General features: G+C 38.0%; 1 protein-coding gene across 1 annotated transcript; it reads right to left on the reverse strand.

Moving 5' to 3' along the window:
* Nucleotides 1–1,807: 1,807 nt before the first annotated feature.
* LOC147616973 (uncharacterized) lies at nucleotides 1,808–2,901 on the reverse strand. Its single transcript, XM_086776405.1, has 3 exons — nucleotides 2,584–2,901; nucleotides 2,443–2,482; nucleotides 1,808–2,042 (listed from the first exon to the last, which is right to left on the reverse strand). Exons 1-3 carry the CDS (start codon nucleotides 2,885–2,887, stop codon nucleotides 1,808–1,810), a joined length of 579 nt encoding a protein of 192 aa, XP_086632531.1. The 5' UTR covers nucleotides 2,888–2,901.
* Between the last annotated feature and the right edge of the window lie 9,601 nt (nucleotides 2,902–12,502).

The raw sequence follows: 12,502 nt of genomic DNA on the forward strand, positions 1-12,502 counted from the left end.
TTTAGTTTATGTCAGCACAGAGGATCAAGTAGTTTCCCTCTTCTGCATAGAGGATCAGGTAGGTGATGTGGATTTAGTTTATGTCAACTCAAAGAATCAAGCAATTGCCATCTTCATAAAGCCATTATGTATAGAGAAGCTCCGCAAGTTCATGAGCTTACTTAGAGTGTAGGGTATGGAGTCGATCTTAAGGGAGAGTGTTGAGATATCAAGCTTAACTAGTGCAGATATGGATGATACACTCGTGTGTGTGTGTGTGTGTGTGTGTGTGTGTACGCACGTGCATGCGTACGTGCTTGTAATAAGAAGCTCAAGCTCACCGTCTTCCTTGCATTCTCCTCGTCGTGAATGCCTATAAGACAAGTCAAGATGGCATCATGAGAAGGCGCATTCACAAGAATGAATTCTTCACCGCCGTTCTTAAACAAGTTCATTTTGGCATCACCAAAAGTTTGCAACAGACATCGTAGCTCGCAAGGTTCTCCAAGTTAGCCTATGGTAAACTAGGCTCTTTGGAGATGTAACAAAACTCGTTAAATTTTATGAATGTGAAAGGTCTGCTTTGGCCCAAGAGAAAGATCACATGCCCCTCACCCTTGTAATTTTAGAACAGTTATTTGAAAAGTGAAGTACAGATTTTGTTGGTCCAACTAAAAGAACCTATGCACGTTACATCATGACTACTTCACAAAGTGGAATGAGGCCACAACTATGCAATAAAGAATAATACCCTTCAACATCCCAAGGCTCATTCTCCAAATAAATTCCACCTTTAGATATAACCAAGAAGAGTATGGAGCTTTCCTCTACTAGGCAAGCCCTTGTGGAAGTTACGCTTGACAAATAGATACCCGCGTGCACATTTTCCCATGCATACTAAGGGGTATGTGGAGGAGGTGGATAGAGCTAACAAGGCAACGGTGGTAATTGATCCTGTGGTGGAAGCTATCACCAACTGTTGTAGCTGAATTGGACTAGCCACGACATTCTTGTAGTTGGCAAGTGGCACTCCGTGATGATTGCGCTACCGAGAAGAAGACATTGTTCTTATTGCTCGAGTACACCTACTATGACTAAAGAGGATCAAACACCACAAGCACACTCATAATTATTATGTCATGTTATCAACACTTAATCGTCATTAAACTAAGAGTCTATTTTCTCATTGTTGCAAATTCACTCTGTTACACAAACTTATAGCCCAATGATTTGAGCATTTATACCCACTTTCATCTCCATCACAAATTTCTAAAATCTCTCAAAACTTCCTCACACACGCTACCCTTGATTCTCTTAATTGGGTTTTAACCCTCCTCTCCACCTTTTACAACCTTCCTTTTTTCAAACAATGAACCTAGAATACACAAGCTTGATCAAAGCTCAAAACTATTGAGAACCCTTGCCTCACTTTAATAAATGCAACCCTACAGATGTCAAGGAATTCGAAGAGTAAAGAGAATTTCAGTATTGTTTTAAAAAGTAGGTGTGGCCCTTAAATTTTAAAGAGTTCTGATGCTTATTGTTGTCAAACTTAGACTGACTCTCTCTCTCTCTCTCTCTCTCTCTCTCTCTCTCTCTCTCTACTATTTTTTTCTCTTTCTTGTGTATACATTATAACGATTAAACACAAAAACATGACCCATTACCAGTGTTGGGAAAAAAATATTTTTCAACCAATCTAAATAGGGACAACTCTTAAATCTATTCGGTTTTTGACTTCGAAATCTCTACTATACGCAAGTTTTATAACGAAAAAATATATGAAAAGTTATTCCCTAGAATAACGGTTCTCAACCAGTTGGGGGCTTTAATTTAATCTCCTCTCTAAATGAAAAGAGCTCACCTTTTGTTTACCGAAAAAGAGACGCGTCAATATGTAGAGCAGGACCACGAAAACACCCACGGCATTTATCACCAGGGATTGAACATCCGTGGTTTGGATAGCGAATATCCCCCACAACATAAAGCTGGAGAAGGCTACTGCAAAATCAGAAGTTACTACCTCCACCTCCCCATTCTGGTAGATCTGCCATGCCCTTGGCCTGCAAAACAACAGAACTCAACTTCAAACTCAAAAAAGCCACCTTAAATCCACCTTTCCCTAAGTAATCCACAAGATTTGCCCAACCCAAATCACAATTCTTGAGTCTCAATTTGTGTCTAGAGCTGCACACTTTCATCAATCATGTATTCCTTACGACGTGAATATGCAAATCCTGAATCTAGCCGTCCCCCTATAACGATGAAGGGCAAACGCCAAGTACCTGTATGCAGATAGAGGCAACATAGACAAATCCATGTACCACCAGAGGCTGGTGTGTGTGTGTGTGTGAGAGAGAGAGAGTGAGAGAGAGAGAGAGAAATCGAGATCGATTTCCCCGGTCATGATAACAACTCTGCTAAACTTGCTAGACAACAGAGGATATGAAAAAGAGTACTTACAATAAGGAGAGAATGACAGTTATCAGAGAAAAAATGTCCCCTGCAACGAAAATATATATCAAGAGGTTTTTATTAGACGACATCACCATTAAAACTTGAGGTCCAAGGAAGAGGGATTAAGTACAAAGGAGGAAGCAGTACTTGACAGGCCCAGAAGTTTTAAGTCCATAGCTCGGCAGGTAATTAGAAACCGTACACAAGAACTGGCTTTGGAAGGAGTCACGACGCTTTGGCAGCCTCCTGTCCGGAAAGGAACAACATAACACACGCTGCTGGCGGGGGCGACGGCATGCATACCTGGATTTTTTGACATTAACACCTTCCAAAGTCTCTGATAATGATGTTCGTCTCTGACCTCGGCTCGAATAAACAAAAACAAAAGCATCCACGGCTCTGACCTCAGCTTGAAAAACAACAAATCGAAAAAAGATTTAAAGGTCACCATGCTCGTCTCTGATAAGCATGCTCGTCACAAAAAATCTATCCAGTTTTCTTTGGCTAGAAATCCATATCTGCAGTAAATTAACTACCTGAGTGAAAAATTTAACTTCTTTTCTTCTTCTTTTTTCTTTGGCTAGAAATCCATATCTGCAGTAAATTAACTACCTGAGTGAAAAAATACTGCAAAAGTACATACATTTACTCTTAAAATTTATCTTCCTCTCATGTACACAAGTATATACTATATACTTATGTATATGAGAAAAAATGTCATCTCTTCTCTATATTTTGTCTTAAGGAAGAGTTTCACAAAGCTGCCATGTGGCAAGAATTTAGAGGTTCGGGAAACACCCGCCCGTCTATCGTCATTGGGCTATGCCATTTATTAATTGGTGCATTAATTTTAATGTTGAAGGTTTGAAAATAATTCCTCTTCCATTGTAAAACCATCAAGTTGCTCTTCATGAGAAATGATTATCTTTTTTCCTCCAATTTGTCCTTTGATTGTGGCTCTAAATCTTAAATATTTTGTTACATTTTTTAGAAGTACTTTTAAGGTTTTTCAAATGTTAAATGGATGCAATGCCCATTGCATACCTTCCACATTAGTAGGAAAAATTTAATTTACATGTATGTTACTGACAAAACCTTCACATTTAGAAATCAAAGGTTTCTCAAATGTTCTAAAAAACATTTATTTTGAGCACTGGATCCATGGTAGTTGCACGTTTTTGGGTTTTCGCTTTTGAAGGGCAAGAAAGATTTGAACATTTGAAGACGTTTTTAGTGAAGGGTAACTTTGTACAAATCCGTAGTTTTGAAAGGTAATTATGGAGCCTACTTGTTAAAAAAATTACACGTTATATATTATATTATAAGCTAAACTTATGAGATAAAGACTAAAGTGTATATAATAAATTTATATATAAGCTAAAGACTAAAGACTCGCGATCACATTGCCAGTGACCAATGATACGGATGGTATGGTGCATCATCATGCGCCAAAGTATTCCAAAAGAGCAAAGAAGAACGATGCTAATGAGCTTAATGCTGTAAAGAACATGAGGCCATGTGTATTGACGGTTTGTTGAAAAGCTATAAGTATTTGGTAAAAGCTTATGTACAAGGTCTCGTGGACAATTTGAATGCTCATTTCTATGACCATCATGGTCTTCAATCGTGGAAAAATAAATCCCATCCATCAAATCAGCAAAGCTTTGTTTTTAAAGAATGCTTTTACTCAAATAAAAGCAAATGAGTTGATGACACATAAGCACTAAGAATGTTAAAAAATAGAAGGCTAGTAAAATCTTAACACATCAAACAAGGAGAATTTAAAAAAAATTATTCCACTCCCCAAGACCATGATGGTTGGGAAAGGCCATGGGTTGGCCTTTCCCTAGGAAAATGGGTCACTGACTAGCACCAACACCCCATTTTCCTTACCTTACATCTTTCCCACTTTAATGCAGCTAAACTCTTTAGTCCATTCCATTATATGGAGGATGAAATAAAGAGGGGAGAGAATGCATAATGGTGAAAAATGTATTAAGCTATATGTATTTTATTACACACACACACGTGTGTGTGTGTGTGTGTGCGCGCGCATGTATATACATGTGTGCATGTGTATACATATACAAAGCCTAAGGCAACCTTTGCAATCACGAGAACATCCAGTTAGTTAAATATATTCTTTAAACCAAGTTAAATACATATTCCTTTCTGACAAAGACACCCCACCACTATTCTCAACTCTATAACTAGTCTCTCTCTGTTCAGGTATATACACACACACATGCGTACGTGCGTGCGTGTGTGTGTGTGTGTGTGTAAATGTAAATAAAAATACATTGCACATGTATACACACGCACGCACACATATATATAGTTTATATTTATATTTTATTAAAATCTACTTTTATTCTCTCTCCTCCGCTCTTCCCAGGCCAGTGCCCATTTCTCTCTCTCTCTCTCTCTCTCTCTCTCTCTCTCTCTCTCTCTCTCTCTCTCTCTCTCTCCCACACATAAATACATTCTCTCTCTCTGCCTCTCACCCCCACACACACACACACACACGCATACATTATCTCAAATATTGAAACTCTCTCTCTCTCTCTCTCTCTCTCTCTCTCTCTCTCTCTCTCTCTCCCACACACATATACACACACACAAACATACATTCTCTCTCTCTGCCTCTCACCCACACACACACATACACACACACACACACGCATACATTATCTCAAATATTGAAACTCTCTCTCTCTCTCTCTCTCTCTCTCTCTCTCTCTCAAACACACACAATTCCTCCTGTCTCTTGTCACTCACTCTCTCTCTCTCTCTCTCTCTCTCTCTCTCTCTCTCTCTCTCTCTCACACACACACACACACACACACACACACACACGTGCACACATATATATAATTATAATTATAATAATTATTATATTTAGACATATGTACGTATGCATATGTATATATGTGTATCTATAAATATAAATAAGTTTATATATACACATCTAATTTTAATTTATATTAAATTTTAATTAGTGGGGATACATGGTGAGATGTGCTTAGTATTCAAATAAATGCATCTTACATGTAATGTCTCTCTTTGTCTCTATCTCTCTCTCTCTTAAACACACACGCGCGCGCACACACATGCACCCTCTCTCTCTCAAACATACACTCTCAAACATGCACCCTCTCTCTCTCTCTCAAACATACACTCTCTCTCAAATGCTTGAAGATATACATAGCCTAAAATGTATAGCCCAAAGATATATATATGTTTAGTCTATCTATCTATCTGTGTGTGTGTGTGTGTGTGTGTGTGTGTGTGTGTGTGTGTGTGTGTGTGTGTAGTTCTTATTAAATCTCTAAGCACAGTTTCTTGGGCGTGTACTGCCATCAACCATGGCTTCATTTGAGGTTGCTCCTTTATACACGGTCTAGGGCGGAAGCCTCATTTGACTACTGGAGTGCTTAGTGGACTGATGATGTTTAAAAAACAAGATCGAAATTCATATTCTACGCAGCCCGACTATAGCCTTTATCGTTGTTGGGTTATGCCATTTATTAATTGGTGCATTCATTTTCAATGTTAAAGGTTTGAAAATAATGTAGTCCGTACTAAGGCTCATTTTGGTAGAAAAGAAGGAATTTCCAATTTATGGCATCTCATTATTTAACTTCGGAGAATAATGAACTAGCCTTGAGTGCATTACCCAATATTGAAAGAGAATACCTTAGTGCAGATTCAATTGCTTCTTCTGAGAATGACAGAATATTGTATATCCAATTGAGTACCACCACCACGTGAGCGTCGTCCTTCGCTCTCATCTGTTGATAGCACACCCATAGGGTCACCTTCCACTCCCTGGGGTGCACATGACCATGACAACAGCAAGATTTACACAATTAGGGATGGGGCACCAATAATGGATAGTGCAGGGAAGGCAATGAAGACACGCATTCGACAATTGTGCACTATACAGTTTCATGACTCTGTCATGACTAAATGGGATCAGCAAGACAAGGGGAAGAAAAATTATATAAACACAAAGATAAAGCAAGAGTTCCAGCCATCTGACCCTATGAATGTCGTCTCTAATGAGTGGATACAGTATACAGCTCGCATTTTGATGGGGCATCGTAGGTCAGAGGCGAGGGACGCATTTAGAGAGGGGAAGGAGAAACCTGTTTGGCTAGATGACAGGGAGTGGGCAGCCATTGCTCAGGAGCTCACCGAGACACCAGACAGGTTTCAACAACAAAGAGAGGCGGCAAGGGCAAGACTCCAAACAGTAGGGGCTTCTCATCTCGGGAGTGGTGGTTACGAAACCATGCACCATGAATTCGTAAGTGTTTGTAGCAATTTTATTTATTTAAATGTATGTATGTGGGCTAAATGTTGATTTCTAAAAGTTATAATTGTTAATCGTGTGTGCAGGAGTTGGCCATGAATCGCCCACCAAGTAGGCGAGAGGAGAAGTACGCTCACAAACATGGCCTTGTGGCCTTGTTTGAGATGCTTGAAGAAGAAGGAGAGACCGTCAATTGGGAGGCATTACCATGATGTAAGATGACCTTCAAACTAATGAAATATGATCAAAACATTCTTGAGTATTAATGTTTAATTTAATTTCTTGTTTGTCGATCAGGAAAATATGCAAACGAGCACGGTTGTTTTTGTGCTCTATTTTAGACAGAATGGTGCTGTCTGTTTGCTGTTGTTGATCCTGCTCATTGCAGGCAGCTAGGCAACAGCCAGGCAGCACTATTCTGCCCAAAAAAAAATTTCTGCTACAGCGTCGGTATATACAGTGGTATTTTTCTCGGTATTAAAGTCGGTATACACCCCGGTATTGCACCGATATAGACGCCGGTTTATGCGTCGGTATTACCCCCGGGGAGCGTCGGTATATTAACCGGTATAGGCGCCGGTATTACCACCCGACGCTTATACCGACGGTACTGTTCCGGCACTTATACCGGCGCTTATACCGATGACGAGGCTTTTTTAGACCCCGTTAAATAGTGCCGGTATAAGCCCCGGTATTAGGCTAACATGTAGTAGTGAGTACTTGAACAGTTTGAACTTGGGTGTAGTGGTTACCCTCCTCACCGCTTGCTTCTAACGATTAATGCTCCTATTATGCTACTCCGCAGTTTGGACCCTCGATGGGGACTTTGGAATGGTACCAGACTGATATGCAAGCAATTTCAGTCAAAGGTGATAGAAGTAGAATTCATTATAGATACAAACATTGGAGATAGGGTCTTTATTCCCAGGATAACATTCATACCAAATATGGTTCAATTTCCTTTTGACATGAGAAGGAGATAATTCCCTATGAGGCGAGCTTTTGGTATGTCAATAAATAAGTCCCAAGAAAAGGAGATAATTCCCTATGAGGCTAGCTTTTGGTATGTCAATAAATAAGTCCCAAGAAAAAACATGAACTGTGCTAGGAATTTATTTGGCCACACAAGTATCCACACATGGACAATTGTATGTTGCTATGTCACGTGTTAGATCATCTGATGTAGTGAAAGTGTGTGTAAAGCATATTGTAGAACACGCAAACAGCATAGATTATTCAAATGAAGTCTTCACAACCAATGTTGTCTACAAAGAGGTATTGCAAATGGCATGCAGAAGAATGTAAATGTAATCTATGTCCAAAAGGTGGGAACGAGCTATTGATACAATAGTCTAAAAACACCAGAGACTACATTCATAGATATCTCTATATCAATCAAGTAAGCATTTGAAAGGAGAATGTTTGGAAAGATTTGATAGGTGCAATCTATGTTGTCTTTCAGTAACTGTGCATGCTTTTTGGAAGTTTATTGATGTTTCTTTTAGAATGACAATTATTTTTTTGTGATGCAAAGACATGCAGTTAAATAGGGGATGGATGGAAAAATTCCTTCAAGTTATCTCACATTGACGTAACCCTTGCTCTGGTAATACTGAATTGATATATATAAATCTACTTACGTTGAGGTAAAGCCACCATATAGATCCACAATAGGGAGTGTCCCATCTATTGCTCAAGGGGTGGTTCAAATTGTTGAGATGGCTGTAAGGGCTCGGTGAGTTCTTGTTTGTTTTTTTAATATTTGGATAAGCAAATGTTTTTTTTTTGACTTGCTTTTATTTATTTTTATTATTGCTTGGTTTGAAATACTAAACCTCCATATATATATATATATATATATATATATAGAGAGAGAGAGAGAGAGAGAGAGAGAGTGACCTCAAATGATTAGTGTAGTGAGTATCGTATTTGATATCACGGGTATATTGCTTAAGATGGATGTGGCAAGGAGATCATTTTTATTTGTTTATGGGGTGATGGACAAGTTATTGAAGGTAGTTTTCTTTACGGTTGTTATAATATAGGCATCATTGTTTACCATAATCTATTTTCATTTTCATGGTTCAATTGTAGACCCTCCATTTTGGGAAGGACAAGCAACAACATCTCTAATTATTGAACTATTAGAGAGCACAGGTGTATTATAGTATATATAGAAACTTGATTTTTATATAACTTTTGCATTTTATTTAAAAATATATAAATTATTATTGATACATTTCTTTTGCCAACAGGGAATATCTTTATTTATTTGAACCTAGATTATTGCTAGGTTTGTATGGTCGAGACACTTACAATGAGAGCTTTGGACTCCTTGGAATTTATAATCTAAGATTGCGAAAGATTGTGGATCAGCTTCATGTACATGTAATGTTTGTGGACAATGAAAAGCCTAATAAGTTAGATTTTTGGTTAATAGGCACTAGACATTACATAATATTTTGATTTGCTATCTACAAGCCTATTCAAACACCATTCGTCTCAAATATTAATCCACCAAAAGTTTTGTAAGATTTTATCTTTTTCCTTTTTTCTTTGAAAATTATATCTTGCAATATCTAATATTTTTATCTTAAATATATATTTTTGGCAGATGGAGGCGAGGAGTATAGACTTCCAAGGAGAGATAATCCAGTTACCCAAAGATTGTTTTAATGCTTTGCTCAGGTGTGTCACCACTATATTGGGTTGGAATGTTAGATGTATATTTGTCCCAAGTTTGTTACTTTATTCAAAGAAAATTAAGTACTTTAGGAGCTCCTACATGGATATATATGACAAGCATGGTGTATTCATATATAATAATAATAAGGTTAGCAAGTTGAGGATTATGAGTCTTATCTTTACTCACCCCAGAGGACGAGCCTTTGTTTTTATGTAGAATACTCTTGCCCATTAAGGATGGGTCGGGGCCACTAGCTCACTGCTTCTAAAGTGTTGACCCCTAATAAAGGTTCTCAATGCATGAAGCAACCCTTTAGGTGGTCCATAGTCTTCTAGAATAATAGGATAGCCTAAACTGTCCAACCTACTTGCATTTATATCCAATGTAGGTTCCATGATAAATTCCATTTCCATAGCATATAATCGTGCATCTATTATTCCTAGGATGACATTAACAACATATGTCTTCTGAAATAAAGAAAAGAAATAAAGGATAACCACCACAATGGACTTGTTTGTGGGCTCTCTTATAATAACAAGCCTTCACATAAGCTCTTGATTGACAACTATTTAGACTCCTTTCCATGGAAATAGACAAATCAGCCTGTTGAATAGAATCAAACATCATCTCTTCCATAAGCAAACGATTGTTGACAGTAGCAACACTTGATCTATCAGGAACAGGTAACCCCTCAAAATCATGTATTTCTTCCCCATATTGTTGTAAGAGGTCTTGCATATGCAACAACAGAGCCTGATTCTTTGCTATAGAATGACTAACACTAACATCAGCACACCCTCTCTACAAGCCATGGAAAAAATCATGTGAAAGTTTGGTAGAGAATTTGTTCCAAAGTTGTCCAAGAGATATAGGCTCACAAAAAACCAGTATAATGACAAATAGTTCACGCAGTTGTAATCCTGTTTTCTGAAATGTAGCTTCTTGAAGACACATATACCACTCCTCATCACTCTCCAGCATTCCTTTGGCTTCATATGCAGCCTTAAAATAGGGATACAATTGTCCATGCACTGTTCGTACATCCTTAAAAGATTTACAGCCTTTGCACACTGTAAGTAACATGTGTAGGTAATATTTCTCACCTGCACTCGGACTAACATTATACATACGTCCAATCATATTTTTCCTTTTTCTTTTAGTCCATGATCAACAAAGAGTTGTACTCCACATCCACTTGCAAGGGAAATCAACATATAGCAAGCTATTTGCATTTGCATGCAATTGATTAGCTCTGAACCATTCGGTGAGATTAATCCTTTGGTTTTTGTCACAACCAATTACATCACACAAATCATCATGGTCATTGAATATCACATTATTTTGCATCGAAAGATGAATATGCAACCTTTGTATATCAGGATTTTCATCATGCAAATTATATTGGTATAAGTGCTAGCATGCCTTTGATGTGGACACGTACAGTGCATCCAAATATTGACTAACCTTGTCAATAACCCCATGTGTATCTTGCAATGTCCCTTGTATACATACTTATTGGTATAAGTGCTAGCATGCCTTTGATGCGGACACGTACAGTGCATCCAAATATTGACTAACCTCGTCAATAACCCCATGTGTATCTTGCAATGTCCCTTGTATACATACTTATATAAATACTTCACTATTGTAATGGCAGAGCATACTTCTACGTTAATATGGGCTTTGTATCTCATAGAGAGAAATGTCCCTTGTATACATGCTTATATAAATACTTCACTATTGTAATGGCAGAGCATACTTCTACGTTAATATGGGCTTTGTATCTCATAGAGAGAAAAGGGTTATATGGGACAACCTATCGACTATCCACCCTATGATCCTTTACTTGGATGATCCTTTCTGAAACTATCATCATCTCGTCACATGTAAGTTGGATACCCATTGTCATCAATGCTAGTAGTCTCAGAAAACTTTCGAGGATACCGATGTTTGCAACTCCCATCAACCATGCAAGGAGAGCACATATTTAGTTCCCCACATGGTCCATGTACATTATAATGGCTGATTATGTTATGCAACTCAGGAAATATCACTTTATCATGAAGTTCAGCACATACCAATATATCATAGTGAGAAATCTTAGTTGGTTTACATCCACTTTCCAATATCAATAATATATGTGCATGTGGGAAGCCTCTTTTTTGAAATTCAATAACAGAAACAAATCCCACTACCCTTCCAAATAATGCTTTTTTCACCAATAAGTGCATCATATCCTTATTCTTCTCATAAAAGACCCATCCGTGCCCTCAAGCTAAGTCAATCTTGGGCAGCCTGACCCGACAGTAAAGCATTGCTTATTTCATCCCACTTAGGAATCGCAAAGTAAAGGTAATAAAGAGGTCAGGTTTACCCATCTTCCTAACAACTGCCATTGAATCCTGACACAATTGATTCATATATCGAGGCCCCCCAATATATGTAAATGGTAGAACTACCCTGCATCTAGCAATGCCCTCAGAGAGTCTATTGATCCCATCCCTTATATTAACCATGTCTATAAGACCTTGGTATACTTCAACACGCAATGCTTTCTGGTTATTACGTATCCATACTAATCTTGATTCTTCCATGCTACTATATGCATCAACAATGTACTATTGGAAAAGTCGACCACCAAGCAGAAAGGCAAGCACTTGTATCTTCCCTTATCTATAATCTATATGCATAATATTTCTGTTGAGTTACAGTCTTTATCTCCTCATTTGAACCTTGTCTATTCTTACCATGGATAGGAATTCCAACATGCCAACCATCCTCTCCTCAAGGAAACAGAAGAGCATATAATAGAGGCATATATGAATGATGCAAGTTAGATATTCTTTTTATAGCACCTGTGCGAGTTATTATTTGAATATCTTTATGCTCCACATGAAAATCATCTCCTTCACCCAAAATGAAAGTAGCTACCTCACTTCCTATAGGAACCAAGTATTGCCTTGAGGTCGATCAAGCTTCAGTGAGATGATCATTCTCAAATCTACATGTGGACTTGACTGCAACATTTCTTTCATTGTACGAAGTGCACAGGCATACGGATTATG

The sequence above is a fragment of the Cibotium barometz genome, chromosome 37, assembly GCF_041138505.1.
Source record: "Cibotium barometz isolate CiBa-2024 chromosome 37, ASM4113850v1, whole genome shotgun sequence".
In the NCBI taxonomy this organism is placed as follows: Eukaryota; Viridiplantae; Streptophyta; class Polypodiopsida; order Cyatheales; family Cibotiaceae; genus Cibotium; species Cibotium barometz.